The sequence below is a fragment of the Balaenoptera ricei genome, chromosome 1 (assembly GCF_028023285.1).
Source record: "Balaenoptera ricei isolate mBalRic1 chromosome 1, mBalRic1.hap2, whole genome shotgun sequence".
In the NCBI taxonomy this organism is placed as follows: domain Eukaryota; kingdom Metazoa; phylum Chordata; class Mammalia; order Artiodactyla; family Balaenopteridae; genus Balaenoptera; species Balaenoptera ricei.
In genome coordinates this window covers 9,376,767-9,399,289 of record NC_082639.1, presented here as the reverse complement: position 1 = coordinate 9,399,289, position 22,523 = coordinate 9,376,767, and the positions used below count along the sequence as shown (strand labels likewise).

Below are 22,523 nucleotides of genomic sequence, written 5' to 3'. Positions count from 1 at the left end.
AAGAAAGAAAGAGAAAGAAAGGAAGGAAGGAAGGAAGAAGGGAGGGAGGGAGGGAGGGAGGGAGGGAGGAAAGAAAGAAAGAGAAAGAAAGAAAAGAAAAAAGAAAAAACAAGTGTTCCAAACACAGAGGATGGGGACAAAAGGACACAACAGCCAGCTTGAAGGGGCCCCCACTGGCCTAAACTGGGAAAATTTGAGCATCAAATTAAGTAATGATGGCAGTACAGTAAGAGAGGAATCTATGAGTCCAGAGAGATATACATACAGAAATGGAGCAAAGTTGATGAGGCACCAGTTATTCACAGAACCTCAGAGTACTTAGCAATGACCACGGAGGAAAGAGGATTTCATGGTGGAGAAGCCTGGCAGACACCACCCTAATCAAGGGCTCATGGTGAACATGGCGGGGAAGGGACAAGAGGAAACCTGGTGGGGTGGATGTTTCACTCCTGGGATCCTCCCACCAAAGACGCACCACCTGAATCCAAGCGTGAGGAAACGTCAGGCAAACCCAAGGTGAGGGCCAGCCACAGAATCACTGGTGGAATCTTCCAAAGTGGCACGGTCATGACCGGGAGGGAAATCCAGACTGGAGGGGACACGAGACACGACCGCCAAATGCAGTACGAGACTCTGAACTGCATTCTTTTGCTCTATACGACATTATCTGGATCAATGAAGAAACTTGACTGGGGTCTGAAAATTAGTTGGTGGTGATGCATCAAAGTGAATTCTCTGATGTTGATGGTTTTACTACAGGCGTGTGAAATACTCAGGTACTCAGGGATGATACGGCATTAGGTCAGTAACTTACTCTCAAATGCTTCAAAAAAAATAAGTTCTCTGCACCGTCCTTGAGACTTTTCTGTACGTTTGAAATTGTTTCAAAACAAACAAAAAATTTTTCCAACTTAAACCTGCCTGAAGTAACAGATAAAGTGATGAGTATAGTGTCCTTTAAAAAGGGTTAAAAGAATTTCAATCAGTGTTTCTCAACCAGGAGTGACATTCCCCTCCAGGGGAAATTTGGCCATACCTGGAGACATTTTTGGCTGTCACAGATGGGAGGAGCTACTAGTATCCGGGGTGTCTAGAGACCAGGGAACTGCCTGACATCCTGTAATGCACAGGACAACTCGCTTGGCAAAGAATGATCCCATGCAGATGTCAACAGTGCCAAGGGTGAGACCCTTTATGCAAAAATCTCACCACCACCAACAACAAAATCCTGGTTGGTCGTACTGCTCATTAATCAAGTGGCCTTAAACAAGTTCCTTCATCTGCCCGTGCCTCCGCTTTCTCATCTGTGAAATGGGGATAACAGTGGGCGCCTCACAAGGAGGAGTAAAATGAGAACACGTGTGTGCCTGCCACCAAGTCAAATCCATTCAGAGATGGGGGTGAGCATCAAAGGGGCATCTGCCCAGATCGATGATGCGCTGCTTACCGCACCAGGGGCTCCCCCAGCCCTGGAGCTCCGGGACCAGGAGGGCTGGGGCAACCATTTCCATCCCGCTCGCCTTTAGTCATCTGAGCAACTGATGCTGGTCTGAAAGCTGGGGAGGGCAGTTTCCGTACCCAGCACAGGGCCAATAGGAAGTGCCCCACGGAGACATGAAGGAGCAGAGGAGTGAATAAAGGCTCCTGCGCCCCCCCAGCCCCCACTGCACCCACCCCTCTCAGTCCATCTGCATCCTGCCGCCTGCGGCACCTCCTTCCCTCTCGGGCCTGGGAACCAGACCCCCAGGGACCCACCGGAAGCCAGCGGGCCAGAAACGGCCCCAAACAGAGTGGCCACCGCTGAACCCCAGGTTTGGTTCCTGGTAGGTCTGGTTTCTTAAGGGAAGGTGCTTTCTGTCTTTCTTGCTCTCTCTTTGTCTTTTTTTTAGGGGTGTGTGTGTGTGTGTGTGTGTGTGTGTGTGTGTGTGACAAAACTGCTATCACGGAGGTTTGAAGAAAAAAAATAAACTTACAGCAATGGAAACTCTAATACTAGAAAAATGTCAAGAAAGCAAACGCGGGTTTCAGTGAGACACTGAGCCTGACAGCTCACGGAAAAAGGCTTGAAATTGTCAAAACACAAAAACCCCCCTTGCGAAGGGAACGCAAGCACCTGCTTGTGAAACTCATCAAATCCAAAACATGCCTCACCAGACTGTGTTCAGGGGCCCAAGTCAGAAACCGTGCTACAGCAAGGCTCTCCACGGGGCCTGGGGACCTGGGGGGCACGGTCTGAGTTGACCGCTGGGCTCCAGGGTGGGCACTGGGTGGTAGACAACCTGGTGGGGAGGAAGCAAGGGGGGGCAGGACTGAGCCCTCTATAAACAAGACCGGCCGTCTCCAGGACCAGCGCCTGAGTCTGGTGTGGCCCCTACAGGTGGTGTGGCCCCGGGTCTTGTCTCTTCTTTATGGAATGAAGAGCATCCCCTGCCTCCCCTGGGGCTGCTCAGTCAGTGAGTCCCTTTGTGGGAGCCTGCCTTGAAACCAGAAAGGGAAGTTCAGACCATTTGTGTCCACTCCTTCCCCTGTGGTCAGGGCCTGTACACAGTAGGTGCTCAATCAATGCTTGTGACATGCTGAGGAGGACGTTGCCCTGCCTTGAAAGAGGCTGCCCAGAGGAGAGGAGACACTTGGCACAAGATGGCTGGGGTCCCCTCCCCCGAGGTGAGAGCTGAGTCTGCTGCCTGGATGGGTGGAGCATGGAAGGCTGCCTGGAAGAGGTGGTTTGGAGGCTGGCCAAGGATCAGAGAGAGGAGTTCAGAAAAATGTAGAACTCAGGAAGGCCTGGGATTCCTGCTGAGGAAAAAGGTCCTAGACACGGGGGGGGGCATCAGCAAACAGCAGCCACTATGTGCTGAGCTCTGACTACGTGCAGGTGCCCCGCACAGCACTTAACAGGCCCATCGCGATGGATCCACACGCCCGCCCTCTGAATTAGACCCCACTGTCCCCATTTTACAGATGAAGAAACTGAGACACAGAGGAATTAAGTAACTCACCCAGATTATGTAGCTCATAAGGGGCAGAATCAGGATTCTAGCCCTGTCAGCCTACACCCACCCCCACCCCGACCCCTATGCCCTCAGCTGCCAGCAGGAGGGAGGGGGTGAGGGGAGGAAGGGAGGAATGGGGAGGGGAAAATAATAGGGAGGCTGGGAAGGGGCGACAGAGAGAAGAAGAGAGGAAGGGAAGGCCTCTCCTGAGGGCACAATAGAGGCAAGAATGGAGGATAAGGTGGATTTTTGAAACTTCATGCCCGCACTCCATCCAACGCCGAACAGGGCATGTTACAGAGTTTCCACCCACATTATATTCCCACCACAGATGAGGTTGCACAGAAAGGAGGAGCAGCTTGTGGGAACCCCTACAGAGTGAGCCCCGAGGGAGATCCAAACCCATGGTCCAGAGCTGCTGTGTAGCTTCCCGTAGCCCCTTTGGACCTCTGGACACTCACCCACAGGCTCCAGCTTGGGCTGGAAGGTCTGGACTGGGTAGCACAGGTGGAGCTCTGAAACGACAACGGGAGGAAGGCTAGGGATGCCAGCCTCAGACAGCCTCAGCGGGCAGGGCGGGAGAGGGACCCAGGCCAGGCTAGGACAGAGCACCCTGCCCTCCCAAGGCCCCAAGGACACATGCACTCACTCTGCCCCATCCACTTCCTGCAGCCCCTCCGGTGGCACAGGAGAAAGGAGCCAAAGCTGACGACCACCACCAGTGTCAAGATCACCCAGAAGAGCACAGGTCCTGGAACACAGAGGCGCCCTGCACTCTCGCCTGCCCTGGCACTGGTGGCCCCCGAAGTCTGCATCATGGCGGTGAGCCGGGGCCCTATAGCAACCACACAGGACAGCCCTCGCCCCAGACTACTTCCTCCTGGACACAGACTCTACTGTGGCTGACAGGACCTGGTCCTTTGCCAAGCCAGGACAGAAACCCAGATCCTGTCTATATCTATCTTGTCCAGCGCTTACCCACCTGTCCTTCCTCACCTGGCTCTAGGAAGCCCATTAGGCCAGGCCAGGGGGACTCCAGAGCCCACGCTCTTAACCACTATCTGGATATATTTCTTTACCACTTAATACTTAACTTGCTTTGCTACTTTTGAAAATCAATATATAGTTATTATCCTTTAAAGTCCATTTTTAGATGTTAAAAAAGCATGTGCCAGATAAGTGCTTCTCAAACATTCCTGTGCATATGAATCTCCTGGGGACCATGTTAAAATGCAGATTCTGATTCAGTAGTCTGGCGTGGGGCTGGTAACTTGCTTTTCTAACAAGTTGCTGATGGTGCCAAGTCCAGGACCTCTTTGAGCGCCGCTGGCCTGAGAACTACTGCCACCTAGTGTCTAAGAGTAGAACTGCAAGTCCTAAAACGCATGGTACTGAGAGCGACCGTCTAAGGGGAGCGGGTAAGGCGCCCGTGTACTGTACACTGCTTACTACCCTGCATGGTATATGCTGTTACAACGTTACAGGTGAGAAAACTGAAGCTCAGAAGAAGTAAGAAACTAGTCAAGGTCATGAAATCAGTCACCAAATATTTTCTGAGCAGCAATTATGGGCCATGGGGGTGAAGCTGTGAATAAAATCCCTGCTCAGAAGAATTAAGGAATCATCTCTAGCGAGTGACAGAGCCACAGCTCCAGATCAGGAAACCGGAGACCTGGGGTCAGCCTTGGTCCCCGCCCCCCCACCCCCAAGTGGCTGCTGTCACCTAGTGAGAACCCTCCCTCCTGGTGGTCCCCAGGGAGGAAGGCCCTGCTTCATGGGGGTGATCATTACCTGAAACCAGAGTGGGCTTCCCTGTGGAGGAGAAGGAGATGGGAGTGCTGGTTGAGATAGAGGCGCGTCCCCGCACGTGGGTGACGTCCCCTCCATGCTCCTTACCAGTCAGGGAGTCGGCCAGGGAGATCAGGGAGGGGGTGGGGCTGCGGGGAGAGAGGCCAGAAGTAAGAAGGACACTCAAGATGGAAAAGGAGGCCTGAGACCCCAGTTCCCCTGCCTACAGCCTCTGCCAGGCACTTTGAGGGCAGGGCCTGGGTTTCTAGGCCTTCGGGGCTTCCATGGTGCCAACACAGACCTAGGCTCACATTCTCCAAAATGACTTGTGGGCTTGGCCCAGAGATCTAGCCCAAGCCCCACTTCCACTCCCAGGCGGCTGCCCCCCGGGGAATCCCCTGGGTATGAAGGGCAAATGGAGAGAGGGGGCCAAGGAGTCACCTGGCGGGCACCCCGCTGTCCTCTGCGTTGGTGCTGCAGTTAGAGTGGGTCCCCGGGGGAGGTGGCTCATAGGTGGTGTCCCTCTCAGCCGTACCTGCAGGTTAGAATTGGTGCCAAGGATGGTTACCAAAGGGGAAAGGGGGGAGGGAGGGATAAACTGGGAATTTGGGATTAACAGATACACACTACTATATATAAAATAGATAAACAACAAGGACCTACTGTATAGCATGGAACTATATTCAATACCTTGTAAATGAACTATACTTCAATTTCTAAAACGAAATTTAAAAAAATAGGAATCAGTGCCAAGGAGCCCTACCCATCTGGACTAGTGACTTCCAGGGAGGTAGCACCATGGGGCCGGAAGGACACTGCAGCCGGGCAGACCCAGGTCTGTGTCCTGGCTCTGTCTCCTCACTTCCTCTCTACCTCCCTCCTCCCTTCCCTCCACGTAACAACCCTTTATTGAGCACCTACTATGTACTGGGGACTATGCTGGGAGCTGGGACAGAGCAGTGAGCAAAACAGACAAGATCCCCACCCCTGGGGGCCCACCGGCTGGTGGGGCTCACAGATTCAGGTGTCACGCGAAGGCAGGTGGGGTCCCTGTAATGGGAGACTTGACCTCATCTGACCAGAGAGGCTTCCCTGAGGAAGGGGTTGCTGGGATGTGAGTAGGGGTGGGGATTTCTAAGCAGGGGAAATAGAAGGTGGGGGGAGGGAGGAGATGGCTCATAGCAGCATTCTTCATAGAAGTCAAAGAAGTGGAAACAACCCAAACACCTATCCGCTGGTAAACAGATGAACAAAATGTAGTATATCTGTACCCTAGAATATTGTGTGGCAATAAAAGGACTGAAGTACTAATACAGCTACAGCATGGATGAACCTCAAAAGTGTTATGCTCAGTGAAAGAAGCCAGACACAGAAGAATGCATATTATGGAAATGTCCCCAAAACACTAATCTAGAGGAACAGAAAGCAGATTAGTGGTTGTCCAGGCTGGGGGTGGGCATGGGATTGACTGACCCATGCCCTACAAGGGTTAGGGTTAGTCAACTAACTAACCTACAAGGTTTCTTAGAAGGTGGTGACAGTTTCACAACTTTGTAAATTTCTTTAAAATTACTGAACTGCACACTTAAAACTAGTAGATATTATGGTATGTAAATTATACCGCAATAAAGCTGTTTTAAATGCTGGGTCTTTCTCCAAAAAGTGATGGTTTTAATTAGCAATAGGATGGGATAGGTGTGGTAGATTGCATGGTGGTCCCATCTCTGCATCCTGCCCCACATCCACACCCTTTGCCAGGTGACTCTGCAGCCCCTCCAGGTCAAGGCAGGTGTCTGTGTGTCCCCCACCCCTTTGGTGTCTGAACTTGGCTGTGTGCCTTGTCTGGTCAGTGGAATGGCAGAAAAGCGACGGCTGGGCCTTAAGAGGCATCTGACCTCCACCGCCCCCTTTCTGCACTCCCACCGTTGCCATAAGTAGACCACGCCAGGGGTGGGCAGCCAGCCCCCGCTGGTCCCAGAAGTACACGCAGAGCAAACCCAAACCAAACCTTCAAGCCCTGGCAAGACCGCAGAGCGGCCCAGCTGACCCACGGAGGAGTGAGAGATGAATGCTGCAATGTCGAGGTTTTTGTAACACACTATTCCTGTGGCTCTAATTGGCTGAGACGATCAGATTTGTGTTTCAAAAGATCAAAGTGGAAAAGCTGCTCCTTGGGGGACTTCCCTGGTTGTCCAGTGGGTAAGACTCTGTGCTCCCAGCGCAGGGACCCAGGTTTGATCCCTGGTCGGGGAGCTAGATCCTGCATGCCGCAACTAAGAGTTCGCATGCGGCAACTAAAGATCCCACATGCCATAACAAAGATCCCACATGCTGCAACTAAGACCTGGAGCAGCCTAAATAAATAAATATTTCAAAAAACAAAAAGAAAGCTGCTCCTCATCTCCAGCCAACTGTGATCATGCGGGAAGGTGGCCTGGTGACTCCAGACTTCCTGGTTTTATTTAAGAGAAATCTCATTAAATAAATGTAAACAAATAAATAAATTTAAACATCTTCTGGTATGTAAATGTAGCCTCAATTCTTAAAGTTCTTTTCTTCTGAAATCAATTTTATTGAGGCATGATTTACATAGAAGGAAATGTCCCCTAAGTGCACGGGTTGATGAGTTTTGAGGAATGGATACATTCAGCAGTCAGCCCTCCATATCTGCGGGTCACATCCAAGGATTCCACACCTGAGGATTCAGCCAACTGCAGACTGATTGACCGCACGGATGCAGAACATGCAGAGATGGAGGGCCCACTGTACCTTGCCATTTTATATAAGGGACTTGAGCATCCTCAGATTTGGGTATCCCCCGCGGATACTGAGGGATAACTGTACCTTCATGTAACTGTAACTCCACTCAAGATCCAGAACATTCCCACCTCCCCAGTAAGTTCCCTTGTCCTTTTGCACTCAATCCCCTCCCACACCCGGGCAGCCACGGATCTGCTTTATGTCACTACAGATGAGTTTGCCTCCAGAACTTCATTAGACAGAATTGTGCAGTGTGTACTCTTTGGTGTCTGGCTTCTTCCACTCAGCATAATGTTTCTGAGATTCATTCGTGTCGCTTGTCTCAGTAATTCATTCCTTTTTATTACTGAGTAGTTGTTCCATCGTAGAGATGTACCTCCATTTATTTAGCCGGTGACCAGTTGATGGACATTTGGGTTGTCTCCAGTTTGAAGCTATTATAAACAAGGCAGCTATGAGTATTCTTGTACAAGTCTTTGTGAAAACATATAATTTCATTTCACTTGTGTACCTAGGAGCAGGAAGCCTGTGTCACTGTGTTGACCAGACAGAATGTCTTTGAGGACCAGTTCAAGCATGGTCATCTCTGATCTGACCCAGCCACCTCCTTTTACAAATGGAGAGAACCACAGAGCCGGAGCTAGAGTCAGAAATCAGGGCTCCTGGGCTTCCCTGGTGACGCAGTGGTTGAGACTCTGCCTGCTAATGCAGGGGACACGGGTTCGAGCCCTGGTCTGGGAAGATCCCACATGCCACGGAGCAACTGGGCCCGTGAGCCACAACTACTGAGCCTGCGCGTCTGGAGCCTATGCTCCGCAACAAGAGAGGCCGCGATAGTGAGAGGCCCGCGCACGGCGATGAATAGTGGCCCCCTCTTGCCACAACTAGAGAAAGCCCTCGCACAGAAACGAAGACCCAACACAGGCAAAAGTAAAAATAAAATTAATTAAAGAAATCAGGGCTCCTGAGTCCCAGCCCAGAGCACTTTCCATTGGACCACACTGCCTCCTGCCTGGGGCCTGAGCCCTTTCTTACAACCTTATGATTAACTGCTTTTCTAGGGCAGAAAAAAAAAAGGCCCACATTTGAAGTAGGTCCAGCCAAGCTACTAACCCTCTCTGCCCCCATGTTCCTGGAGGAGGCACCCCTTCCCTCATGTGGTACAAAACAAACCTCCCGCCCACACACGCCTCCCTTCTAAAAGCTCTCATGATACCTCTCAGATTTTTCCTGAAACACTCTGAAGAGAAAGTGAGGCCAGGATTAATTTTCTTCTTGCATTGGTAGGGTCCTGAGGAACCGTCTGATTTTGGGGGTCTCCAAATACATGCTGTGTCTTTCCACGTGGTCACCAGACAATTACCTAAATTAGCTGAAGCCGGGAGGCCTTGGGCTATGAGGAAGATAACGCAGTTCGTTATGCTAATTTCTATTTGTATTTGAGATGTCGTGGGGATTCAGTGAGAGTTGGCTTCGAGAGGATTGGAGGAGCTCTTGGGCTCAAGAACACTAACTGTGGCTACACCCACTTAGCACCCTCTGGCCTCTCTCTAAGGCAGCCTCGGCCTGAGCTGCCACTGGAACACCTGCGACAGGAGCTGCCACTGCAACACCTGCGACAGGAACCAGCAACAGAACTGCTGCCCTTATTCTAAGCGGAGAAGGTGGGCCCAGCGCTCCTGGGTGCCTCTCATCCCTTCTCTGTATGTACCATACCTCACCCTCTTTTCTCCCTGGGTTACTGACCCTCCCCTTTTCTTCCTCCTTTGGATCTGAAGGTGAGAAGAAGGCATGGTTTATTTAGCCCCTACTTAGTCTGCCTATGTTCTCTGGAGAGGGCCCATTGGAAGAGGGGGGCGGAGAAAGAAACTACCTGCTCTTAGTCTCAATTTAGAAACTAAAAAAGATATACGAGACTTAAATATTTCTCTTTAAATTGAAACACCTGATCCTTGGGTCATTTGAAGGAGAATGGTCTTAACATCAAGGTCAAATGGAATCCTTTTTTGGTACAACCAGAAATTGCTTAAAATCAGATGAAATTTTCATCTTCATATTTGAACTGTACATTTCTTGTCAGCTTTTTACTTTCCCTAGAGTTTTCAATCACCTTTCTTTTCCTTGCTGATAAAAGAATAATGTGCCTTTACCATATCCTCAAGTTTTTCATCTCTACTACTCATGAAACTGACTGTAATTCTACCTTTTATTCCTACAGACAATTCCCTGGAGCCCTTCATTTTCTTGCTCTGATGGGGTTCAACCAGATGTTGTAATGTCTTTAGCACAGCTGTCATTCTGGGACTTCCCTTCTTTGCTCTCCTGGGATAGAACCACTGTTTTCTAGATTTCGTGGCTTTTTCTTTTTTCTTTTTTGCCCCTCATTTAACAGAATTACATCTTCAAGTAACTTTCTAAGAAAGGATACATGGGGGAAAAGCAGAATTTCTGCCCTGTTATGTCTGAAAATGTTTTTATTCCGCTTTCAAACGTAATTGTATTTTAGCTAAGTAAAAAATTCTCTGTTCAACTTAGAAGGAGCTGGTGTGGTCCAGTAGAGAGCACTTGGCTATGACTCGGGATCTCTGTGTTCCAGCTCTAGTTCTGGCATTATGTATGGTTCTCTCCACGTGTAAAATGATGTGGTTGGATCAGGTCACAGGTGGCCAGCTTTGATCTGGCCCTCAGAGACATTCTGTGTGGCCAGCACAGTGACCCAGTCATCCGTCTCCTAGGTATTTACCCATGAAATGAAAATATATGTCCATACAAAGACCTGTACAAGAACAGTTGTAGCTGCTTTATTCAGTTGTAGCTGCTATTATTCATAATAGCCCTAAACTGGAAACAAGCCAGATGTCCATCAACTGGTGAATGGATAAATAAATGGTGGTGCATCTATTATGTCTACATGTGGGTAATTTTCATTCAACCTGCTTTGCTCCTGGTAGGTCATTTCAATCTGAAGTCTCACTTCTCAGGTCAGGTACACAGGGAAAGTTGGGGCACCACCGTGGGAGCACACAGTAACTGTGTCAAGAAATGGTGTGCAGAAGACCCAAGGCTGGGAGCGGAGCGGGGTGGGGTGGGAGGGTGGGACCACAGAGGAAATTATGGCACTTTTGCTGACATGAGGCCTGAAGCATGGAAGGTGGTTGCCAGACCTAGCCTGGGCCTGTGGTTGCTGAGGGACTGTCTACCCTGGAAGTATGACTGGGGCAGGACACCACCAGATGTCCCCACCCACAGGCCCTGCAGACAGACTCTGCAGCAGGAGCAGGAAAAAACAAATATAGCCAAGAGAAGCCTCCTTTCCCCTGCAATGGTCCTCCAGCGCCCCCTACTGGCAAAACATAGCATCACACTCAAGAGGAGAAATCTTCCAAGAGTCTAATCCTTTAGGGCACAGCAGGTACTCAAGGGTGAATTGGGAGCTGAGAGGCAACAGATTGGTAACAAGGGCACTTTCTAAAAGCCATTTCTTGCCCTTTACTCTCTTGCTGTTCCTTCTTCTTTGCCTTCTGTTCTCACTTTGTGGTTGTAACAACTTCTTGAATTTTTCTGTGGACACTAATTTATTTCTCTTCCATTCCTGGGTTCATCGTTGCTTCATCTGTAGTAAGTTTTTCTGTTTGTGTGTCTTGTTATTCTCCTTCATACTGCTGTTTTTCCTTATAAGTCTGAAAATCTTTACTGCTCATTCATATTTATTTGAAAAGAACAATGTTGACCATTCCAGCGGCAGGTGGGGTTTCTTCTACTGTGTTGTTAGTATGTCATTTTCACAGTGGGTCTCTTCCCTTAGCAGGAGGTCTGCCTGGGAACTCTGGACTCATGGGTGGGGAGTGTGAGCTGGCAGGCTTCACTTCAGCATGACTGAGCAGGAATAGCCCATTGACAGGATGAACTCCCAAAGACACAAGCAAAGGGGGCTTTGCACCAGAGTGGCCAACATCTAGTTTTCCCTAGATAGTCCTTCAGTGTCATTAGCCAAAAAGTTGATCATTTTCATCAGGGGATAAAAAATCAGGCACCATCTCTCAGACTGGTCAATGCCCATGGTATGTCATTGTTACACATGTTTTTGCTGTTGTTATATTCATTCATTTGTTTTATTTTTAGATTGTACTTTGGGTGGTGGGTTTTGCATTGTTACAAATCTTTAATTTTTATTTTCGAGATGAAGTTGCAGCTCACTGCACTTTCTAATTCTCCACTTCACCCCCATCCTTCATTTTACTTGCCTGCTGTAAGCCCAGAGCTTCTCTGGCGGGTCTTAGGAGCAACTTACCCCTCACTTTTCTGCAGGCCTCGTGGAGTGAATTCTAGCTACGTAAGCTTTCCTCCACTTGGTTTCATTTGTTACCACCCTTCCATCTCTTTTCCACCTTCTAAAAATTTGTTGAAATCTCTCATCTGCTGATGAACTCTTTTTTGTTTGTTTTTTTGTCCACTGTCAAGGGTTCATACTTTTTTACACTCTGGTGAATGTCCATCATTTGAATTGGAAGCTTCTTCATAAACTTATATTGATCTATCTTGAGTCAATAAAACAGCCTTGCAAACAAGTCAAGATTTTACCAGACCAACAATTTCAAGAAGAATAAAAAATCTTTTTAATAATTTAAAAATTTTAAAATAATCCTCAGAAACTCTTACCAAAATGTCAAGTTTGGATTTTATCCCACTCCCTGGATCTAACTATTCAAAGAGAAAACATAGCCCAAACCTGACCTAGTTAACAGCTGGGATTGAAGGTCATTTGTCAGTTGGGGGTGGGGAGAGGTGCAGCCCTAGGGACAGAGAACTCAGCCCCTTGGTTGGGGGTGTGAACTGCTTACCCTGGAGCTTGGTGACCATCCCTGGTGGGCAGATGGGGCGGGTGACGCAGCGGGCACAGGAGTTGGTGGCTGACGTGGCACAGAACATGCCAGGTCGACACTCGCAGACACGGGAGGAGTTCCACATGCAAGGTGTCTTCTCCACGAGGTGGTCTGAGGGACAGAGAAGGGTCCAGAGGAAGGATTGGGATGGAGAGGGCAGGGGTCCTGATAACCCCCAGGAGGACAGAGACATATTTGCCCAGGAGCACATGCTCATTTGATGATTCCGTTGAGCAGATCTTTTGGTGCAAAAAATAATTATGCTGAGCGAAAGAAGGCGGACAAAAAAAGGTGTATATAGGGACTTCCCTGGCGGTCCAGTGGTTAGGACTCCGAGCTTCCACTGCAAGGGACACAGGTTCGATCCCTAGTCAGGGAACTAAGATCCCGCATGCCACGTGGCATGGCCAAAAAAAAAAAGGAGTATATGCTCTATGATTCTGTTTATAGGAAAAGCCAGAAAATGCAAACTATTCCATAGTGACAGAAAGCATAACTGTTGCCTGGGAATGGCAGTAGAAGCAGGGAGCGATGGGAGGGATGGCATGGAGCATGAGGGAAGTTTTGGGGGGTGATGGACAGTTCATTGTCTTGACTGTGGTGATGGTTTCACAGCTACACACATATGACAAAACCTATCAAACTGCACACTTTAAACGTGTGCATTTTATTGTATGTCAACTATATCTCAATAAAGCTATTAAAAGAAAAAAATCCAAAAAAAATAAAATAATTTTTTAAATAAAGAAAATAATTCAGAGAACAGGGGTGAGTGGGCATGGGTAGAGATGAACCAAGACTGGCCCTGACTGATAATTCTTTAAAACTGGGTGACAGTCCATAACCATTCCTGATTCTCTCTACTTCTGAATGTGTTTGAAATTGTCAATGATGAAAAGTGGGTTTTTTCAAAAATAAAACAAAAATTGTTAGTGGTTTTGTAAAAGAAGAAGTATAATAATGCATTTATACATGTTTGGGGATATTCTACATGCTCTGTTTACTTACGGGTGAAAATAGAATTACTGCATCAGTAGTTTAAACAAATGTGATTCGCTCAATAAGGACATTTCTCAATCGGCGGGATACTTACAGGCTTAGAAGCCTTGCACGATAAAGATAAGGGATTGCACAGCGTCTTCCTGAAACCTCTCATTATTACTTATAATATGGTATTAACATAACCGAGTGTGTGCAAGGCAGTGTTCTTAGTGCTCTATCCAGATTAACCCGGTTTAACCTATTTAACTCCCAGAACAGGTCTCTGAGAGAGGTCTATGATTCTGCGCATTTTACGGATGAGGAAACTGAGGCCCAGAGAGGTTAAGAAACTTGCTTGAGCTTATAAGCTCCCGAGCGGTAGAGCCAAGACTTGATCCCAGGCACTTGGGCTCCACTCCACAGGGTTGCAGGGCTTCAGTTATTCAAGTTGAGGAATTCTTGCGCCCAGAGCCATCTCTTGTTTCCCCATCTGACACAGCAGCTGTGACAGATTATATTTTTCCAGGAATGGCCACAGCAATAGTTCTGGGTCTGTCTGCTCTTCCAGAGCTCGGCCACTTACCCATCAAGAAGCATGGTCCCTGGTTGGGGAACTAAGATCCCACATGCCATGCGGCACGGCCAAAAAAAGGAAAAAAAAAATAAGCACGACTGTTTTTTTTCCTTCCATGACTCAAGGGGGCCCTGTGACCGCCTCCACAGGCAGAATGTAGTGGAAGTTACGCCGTGTAACTTCCGAGGCTGGGTCATAAAAATGGGTATGGTTTCTACACCCCACCCCACCCCAACTCATCTTTGAGTCCAGCACCCAGGACTTGAGGAAGCCCGAAGCAGGCCATATAGAGGCCGACATGGAGAGGATCCGAGGGCCCAGCCCGCAGCCGCATCGACCCCAGACCCGAGAATGAAAAAGCTTTCAGATGATTCCAGCTCCAGGCTTCAAGTTTTCCAGCTGAGACCCCAGACATCGTGGAGCAGAGACCAGCTGTCCCCGCGGTGCCGGGTCTGAATTCTGGCCCACAGACTCCATGAGTACAGCGAATAGTTTGCTTTTCGCCACTCAATTTTGAGAAAATTTGCTCTGTGACCTTAGTAATTGGAACAGTGACCCCAGCGACCACAAACAGAGTGTCCTTTCCCCCACTTGGCCTCCCTGGACTCCAGTCCGTGCTGATGCAGAAACAGAATCACACCTCCCCCCGGTGGTGGTGGCCACTGTGAGTGGGCCGGGGCTACAGCCATGGCAGCCCGGGGCCTGGGCAGCTGCTTGGACGTCACAGGGAGGCTGGTGGTGTTGTGAGGCTGCGGGGAGCTGGCCGCAGGGGAAACTATGGCAGGACGTCATCCCACCGTGCATATAGCAGTCAGTCTCTAAGTGCTTGTGCAGAGGCGCTCTAAGAGGCAGCACAGTGGAGTGATGAGCTCAGAACCCAGTGGCAGACTCCCTAGGTTCAAATCCTGGCCCTGCCATTTGCGAGGGCTTGTGGCCCTTGGAAGCCCCCTGACTTCCCCGAGCCTCAGTTTCCTCTTCTGTAAAATGGGGGCAATCGTAATACAGGCATCATAGGATACGTACAAAAATAATGAGACAAGCTTGAAATAGGTAGGTGATCGACAAATATTTCCTTGCAGGAAAGACTGAGTGAATGGAAGTTCTCTGAAAAGGGGTCACGGCCATCAAAACCCACAATCGTGAGTAGGAGTCACTAGAAGCCAACTGCTCAAAAAACGCCAGCAAGGTGAACCAGGCTCCCAAGGGCTGAGTATCCGAGATCAAGCTCAAGGCTCCCACCCCCAGATTCTTGGCCTCTTGTCTAAGACCCCACCTGCTCCCTGGAAGGAACCTCTGGAGGAGAGACAAGGCCCTTACCTCCTGAACAGCTCACACAGGCCGTGCAGCGACCGTCCCTGTCCAGGTAGTAGTCAGGGTCACACTGCTTCCTGCAGTCGGCAGACCCCTGAGGGCATAGCTGTGGCAGGGTCAGCCCTGGGAAAAGAAGCAGAGAAGCTTCAGGCCAGGCCACCTTGACAGAGGCCTCGCCCTCATCCCACCACCACCCCCATCACTGAAGCCTCCCAGCTCCATGGCCGGCTCCCAAACTCTGCACATGTTGATCAGTCCTTCAGAGGGAGTCCTGAGGCTCAGAGAGGGAAGGAATGTGTCTAAGGCCACTCAGGAGAAGAGTGCTAACTGCCTCCTAACGGCCCCCCATCCCCACTTCCAGTCCCTCCCCTCTGCCAGAGCGCTCTCCCCAGTCTCACTGCTCTGTCACTGCCCTGCTCAAAACTTTGGTAGCCACTTTCCCTTTGAGTTCAGCAATGAGGCAAGGATGCCTACTATCACAACTTCTATTTAGTTTGGTCCTGGGGATCATAGGCAATGCAATAAGGCAAGAAAAAGAAATAAAAGTGGTAAGGTTTAGAAAGGAAGATACCAAGCAGTTATGGACAGATGATATTGAGTGCACAGATAATCCAAAGAGTCTGAAGATACATTATTAGAAGAAATAAGTGAGTTTCGCAAGGTAGTTGGATATAATGTTATTATATCAAAATCAATTGAATGTCTATATATTTGCATTGAACCACATGAAATTGCCATTTTGATAGTACAGAAACAAATACTGGCATTTCACATAGTTCAAAATAATACTAACAATAAAAAGTTAGAACATGAAATATTTAAAAAGATACCATTTACATCATCATCAGAAATACCAAATACTTAGAAATCTAACCAAAAGATGTAAATATTTCTACACAGACAATCATAAAACATTATTGGGAGAATTTAAAGAAGGCCTAAATAGGGGTGGGAGGGATAAATTAGGAGTTTGGGATTAACATATACACACTACTATATATAAAATAGATAATCAACAAGGACCTACTTATAGCACAGGGAACTCTATTCAATACACTGTAATAACCTATATGGGGAAAGAATCTGAAAAAGAATAGATATATGTATATGTAGAACCGAATCACTTTGCTGTACACCTGAAACTAACACAACATTGTAAATCAACTATACTCCAATATAAAATAAAAATTTTAAAAATAAAAATTAAGAAGACCTAAATAAATGTAGAGCTATACCATATACTCAATACTGCAAAGAGGTGGATTCTCTTCAAACTGATCTGTAGATTCAATGCAATCCCAATTAAAATCCCAATAGGCTATCTTATGAAATTTGAAAAGCTGATTCTAAAATTTATGTGGATATGCAAATTAACAAGAACAGCCAATACACTGTTGAAGACCAAAGTTGGAGTAGTTGCTCAAGCACCCAGACTTACTGAAAAACTATAGTAATTAAGAGAGAATGGTATTCACATGGAATACACAAAGAGACCAATGAATAGAATAGAGACTCCAGAATCCTGCCCATACATATATGGACCCTTGATTTACAACAAAGATGGCATGTGAAACACTGGGGAAAAGACAATTTATTTGATAAATGGTGTGGGTTCAACTGAATATTCATGGGGACTCTTTAAACAAAGGCAAAACAGCAATGACCTTAGAAAATAAATGTAGGGTGTCATTGAGATTTCAGCGGAGGAGAAGCCTTACAAAGCAGAACATGAAAAGCGCTAGTCATAAAGGAAAAGATGGATCAATCTGACTACACTGAAATTAAGAACGTCTCTTCATCAAAAGACACTGTAAAGAGGATGAGAAGGCAAGCCACAGGGTGGGAGAAGATGTTTTGAATGCAATTATAGGACAAAGAATTATAAGAAGCCCTACAAATCAATTTTTTAAAAAGAGAGAAATGAAAACATACATGCACACAAATGTTTTTCATTATAGCCCCAAAATGGAAACCACTCAAAAATCCAAAAACTGTTTGGATGAACAAAGTGTGGTATCCCTATACAATGGAAGGCTATTGGGTAATAAACAGGAGTGAGCTGAGGACCCCAATCTGTCACCATGGGAACCAGGGGGGGCATCAAATTGACACCTGCAGAGGCTGGCCTGCTCTGCTGCATGCCCCAGCACCTGCCTCAGTGTCTGGCACCCAAAACGTGAAACAAATGAGTCCTTCCATTATCTACTCTGGCCCTCGAAACCCTCAGTCCTGGAAGACCTGGAGACCCTCTTCTCCCCACACTGGGAAAGACCACAGCTCGGTGCCTGCCTGCCCTGACTGCCACAGACAGTCGCCCAGCCATCGGACACCGTTTCCCTGGAGACAGCCCACAGCTTCTCCGGAGAACTTACCTGGATCTGGATTGAGCTTCCCCACGGAGGAGCTAGAGTGGGCAGTGATTTTAGAAGCATCTTCTGGGGCGAGGGGGGTGCCCCCTCCAAGAAGTGTGGTCCTGGCATCAGAGCTTGCTGGAGAGGTCAGGGTGGGCTTGGCCTGGGGGATGGTGCTGCTGAGAAGGAAGCGGGAGATGGGACTGGCAATTTTCCTGATGGGGCAGAGGGAGTCTGTGCTCAGGGATAACCGTTTCTATAGAGAATAGGTACCCAGACGCTCTGCCCACAGCCTCTGGCAGGCCCACTGTCAGCTCCTGGGAGCAAGGGCTGTGTTTTCTAGGCCTTCTCGGTCTCCTGTGTGCTCAGGGCAGGCTGGGCACACAGTAGGGCCTCAAATGACTTGTGGGCCTGGCAGAGAGGCTCCCTGGGCTGAACCCCATCCTCACCCCCAGCCAGCAGTGCCCTGGACCTCCTATGGGGTGGCACAGCCCCACGCTAAGGTCAGCAGGATAGGAGGGGGCCGGGAGTCACCTGGCAGGGGTCTTGCAGTCCTGTGGGCTGGCGCCGCAGTTGGGGGTGGTCCCTGGGGAAGGCGGCTCACAGACAGTGTTCCTCTGCGCGGTGCCTGCAGGGAGGATGGTGATGCCTTCAGACTTGGTATTACAGAGCCAGGGACTCCAAAAATACACCTTTTACCACCGCAACCCAGGAAAACACAGTGGCCATCTGATGTCTGTGCCTACCCAGCATCTGTTCCCTTTTGGGGTAAAGCCATCCAATTTTCCCTGGAGAATTACACCTCCCAATCTCAATGTCTGTGGTAAGGGGCTGGGACCCCACTTCAGGAGTAGCCGTGGGACCAGGCTGGACCAATCAATCCATCCCATTCCTCTGGCCATGATGGACTGGTTCAGGGGTGGGCACATGACCCAAGACACGTCTATGAGATGCAATTTCAAGGTTTTATTTTGGTTGTTGAGAATGTGGGAAGGAGAAGCTGTCTTTCCACTAGGGTTGGGTAGGAAGCAAGCCAGGAGCTGCTGGTAGGTATTTTACAGACAAACCAACACATAGGGTAGTAGAGATGAGAGACGGGAAAAGACAGAGTTCCTGGATCCAGCCATGCCTTAAGCTCCACAAGGCTATCCTCAGACACTTCAGTTACATGAGCCAAAAACATTGTAACTTGCAAGCCAAAGAGTACTGGAGAATACTGGGTGGAAGCAAAAGTGGAGAAGAAAACACATAGTGCTTTCAATCAAGTGGACTTGAGTTTGGAAGTTTTGGTAGAGGAGGGTATGAGCAATGCTGACTTATCTCATCTATCTGCACTGTGGTGGGGTGATAAGACCTGGGCATAAGGTTCAAACACTGGATTAGATATTCCCGGCTCTGTGGTCTTGAGCAATTAATTACCTGCCATCTCTGAACCTCAATTTCCTCACTTATAAAATGGGGCTAATACAGTCTTATGACGTCTGGAGAATTTCAGGGGAGAAAGCCTATGCAAGGTCTTAGTGTAAGGCTTAGCTATAAGCTTGATCTGAGACAGAAACTACTTTCCATTCTACAGCGGAAGAGACTGAGGTCCTGCGAGTTGCTCAGTGGGAATTCCCACAGAGGAATCTAGAAGTTAGCCAGGCTTTGGCAGCCAAAGGTTGGAGCACTTCTAAAGCAGTGCTGTCCAATAAAATATGTCAATCACATGTCATCGTTTTAAATTTTCTAGTAGCCACATTTTAAAAAGTAAAAAAGAAACAAGTGAAATTAAGCAATACGTTTATTTAACCCAATATATCTAAAATATTATGCCAATAGGTAATCAACATAAAAAATAATTAATGAGATGTTTTACATTCTTTTCCTATACTAAGTATTTGAAATCCGGGGCATATTCTATACTGACAGCACATCTCAGGGTGACTGGCCACATTTTAAGCGTGGCCCGTGGCACCGCCTTGGGCAGCAGGTCTGGGGGCAGCAAAGAGAGGCCTCTGGCGCCACCGTGTGGCAGGTGCAGGAACACCGTCAAGAGAGCTTCGCCAGCCAGAGCTGGTCCACAGGCTGGAGCACCAGAACTCAAGGCTACTTTTCTTAGAGACGCAAGAGTTTCTGAGCTGAAAAGCCCCCATGCAAGGCCTTCTAGTCACACCTCTGCATTTTACAGATGGGAAGACTGAGGCCCAGAGAGGCCTGGGAACGTGCCCCACGAGGCAAAGCTGTACAAAACCCCAGGTACCTGATGTCCAATCCAGAGCCCTTTCCACGCCACCACCTGCCCCTGCTTGTGGGTGGCGGGCTTCTGAGGGTCCCCCCGCTGAGGGTTCTGTGTGACCAGAGAGAATCCGGCCAGATTTGAACCCCACCACCCCCAGCTCTGATCTCCCTGTCACATCATTCAACACCTATCTCTGAAGAGCAGATTCTGCACCGGGTGTCTGATTAGGCAGCGGGGAGATGACCGTGGCCCTCACGAAGCTACAGCCTAGGGAGGGAGACAAGCACTGACCACACCAAGACAGACACAAGTGTTCGCCTCCATGTCGAGAAGTGACCTGGGAGAGGTCGGGAGGAGATGTTTGGACAGAGAGCTGAAAGCAGAGTTGACTGAGTGAACGGGGAAGGAAGGGTGTCCCAGAAAGAGCGAACAGCATGTGCGAATGCGTGGTAGAGTGAGAAGCACGGTGCATCCCTGGACCAAAATGGGAAACCAGCCCTCATCTTCCAGGAAACTCCCAGGACAGAAACTTCAGTTTTCTTTCTTGTTTATCAGGCATCAAAGAATTTCTGCCCCGATCCTCAAACCAATCCAAGACCTAGTCCAGCCAGGGTGGTGCCTGGGACTCTTTCTGAGCCTGGAACCCAAGGTGCAGGGAAGGGGCAGCAGGGGCCTCCGTTTGCATCCCTGGCATCATGGTGACAGGAGATGTGATCTGTCCAACAGGAAGGAGGAGGTGGGAGGTGGAGAGTCGTTGGGAGGTCTGTGGGGGGGCAGCATTGGCACAGATAGTGGTCCTGGGCGGTGGGGATACTCACCCTGGAACTTGACAACCATCCCTGTCGGGCAGACGGAGTGAGGGAGGCAGCGGGCACAGGAGTTGATGACTGATGTGCCACAGAACATGCCAGTCCGGCACTCGCAGACGCGGGTAGAGTTCCATGAGCATGGCTTCTTCTCCACGAGGTCGTCTAAGGGACACAGAGAAGGGTCACCGGGGACAGAGGGAGGGTGAGGGAAGGGACTCAGAAAAGTCCCAGGGACAGTCCAGCATGTGAGGGAGGCATGCTGTTGGGCAGGGCAGCTGGTATGCCCAGCCCTTCCTTCCAGAATGTTCCTGATGTGAGGACTAGAGGGCAGGCGGGGTCCATGAGGCAGCCTCCACCTCCCAGCCCGCATCCCTGGAGATCACTAAAATGGTATTAAAAAGAAGTGAATGTCCCAATATTAAAATGGGCAAAAAAGACATGGAGGGGCATTAAATGCAAATTTCTCAGTGAAAGCAGCCAATTGGCAAAGCTACATACTGTGATTCCAACTACATGACTTTTGGGAAAAGACAAAACTACAGAGATGGTAAAAAGATCAGTGGTTGCCAGGGTTTGGTAGGGGGTGGGGGAGGGGAAGATGAATGGGCAGAGCACAGAAGATTTTTAAAGCAGTGAAACTATTCTGTATGGTACTGCAATAGTGGATAAATGACATTACACATTTGTCAAAAATCATAGAATATACAACACAAAGAATGACCCTTAATGTAAACTATGAACTTCAGTTAATAATGCACCAATATTGGTTCCTCAACTGTAACAAGGTACCACACTAATGCAAGTGTTAATACTGGGGAAAAGTGTGAGGAGAGCAGGCATATGGGAAATCTCTGTACTTTCTGCTCCATTTTTCTATAAACTGAAAACTGCTCTAAAAAAAAAGTCTATTAAGTTTTTTGCTTTTTTTTTAATGGGCAAAGGATTTAAGAAGACTTTTCTCCAGAGAAGATATATAAATGGCCAGTAAGCATATGAAAAGATGCTCAATGTCATTAGTCATCAGATCCATCTATTAGTCATCAAACCAAAACCACTATGACAGACCACGTCATATCCACTAGGGTGGATGGAATAAAAAAGCCAGACAATGACAAGTGTTGGCGAGGATGTGGAGAAATTGCAATCCTCATAGAATGCTAGCGGGAATATAAAGTAGGACAGAGCTGTGGAAGGCAGTCTGGCAGTTCCTCAAAAAGTTAAACATAGATTTACTATATGATCCAGCAATTCCACTCTTAGGTGCATACCCAAGACAACTGAAAACATATGTCCACACAAAAACGTGTACATGCATGTTCATTCCAGCATGATTCATAATAGCCAAAAAGTAAAAACGACACCAATGTCCATCAACTGATAAATGGATAAACAAAATGTGTTATATCCATATAACACAATATCATTCAGCCATAAAAAGGAATGAAGTACTGATCCACACTACAACATGAATGAACCTTGAAAACACCATATAAAGTGAAAGAAGCCAGACACTAAAAGCCACATACTGCATGATTCCATTTATATGAAATGTCCAGAGTAGGCAAATCCATAGAGACAGAAAGTTGATTAGTGATTGCCAGGGGATGGAAGGAGGGGAGAATTGGGAGCTAAGGGGGTTTCTTTTTATTTTTTATTTTTGAGATATAGTTGATGTACAATATTATATACATTTCAGGTGTACAACACAGTATTTCACAATTTTTAAAGGTTATATTCCATTTATAGTAATTACAAGGGGTTTCTTTTGGGGGAGGTGGAAATGTTCTGGAATTAGATAGTGGTGGTGGTTGCACATTGTGAATATAATAAAACCACAGCACTGTACACTTCA

General features: G+C 48.1%; 1 protein-coding gene across 1 annotated transcript in view; it reads right to left on the bottom strand.

The window, feature by feature from the left end:
* The window catches only part of TNFRSF8 (TNF receptor superfamily member 8), a 31,070-nt gene extending 10,302 nt beyond the window's left edge, over positions 1-20,768 (bottom strand). The window contains exons 1-9 of the mRNA XM_059894133.1: positions 20,681-20,768; positions 18,176-18,269; positions 17,663-17,820; positions 15,297-15,413; positions 12,383-12,535; positions 5,223-5,316; positions 4,785-4,930; positions 3,643-3,744; positions 3,455-3,508 (exon numbers count right to left, since the gene is read on the bottom strand). Of these exons, the coding sequence (XP_059750116.1) occupies positions 3,455-3,508; positions 3,643-3,744; positions 4,785-4,930; positions 5,223-5,316; positions 12,383-12,535; positions 15,297-15,413; positions 17,663-17,820; positions 18,176-18,269; positions 20,681-20,768 (1,006 nt within the window). The remainder of the gene's footprint in view (positions 1-3,454; positions 3,509-3,642; positions 3,745-4,784; positions 4,931-5,222; positions 5,317-12,382; positions 12,536-15,296; positions 15,414-17,662; positions 17,821-18,175; positions 18,270-20,680) is intronic.
* Positions 20,769-22,523: the final 1,755 nt, after the last annotated feature.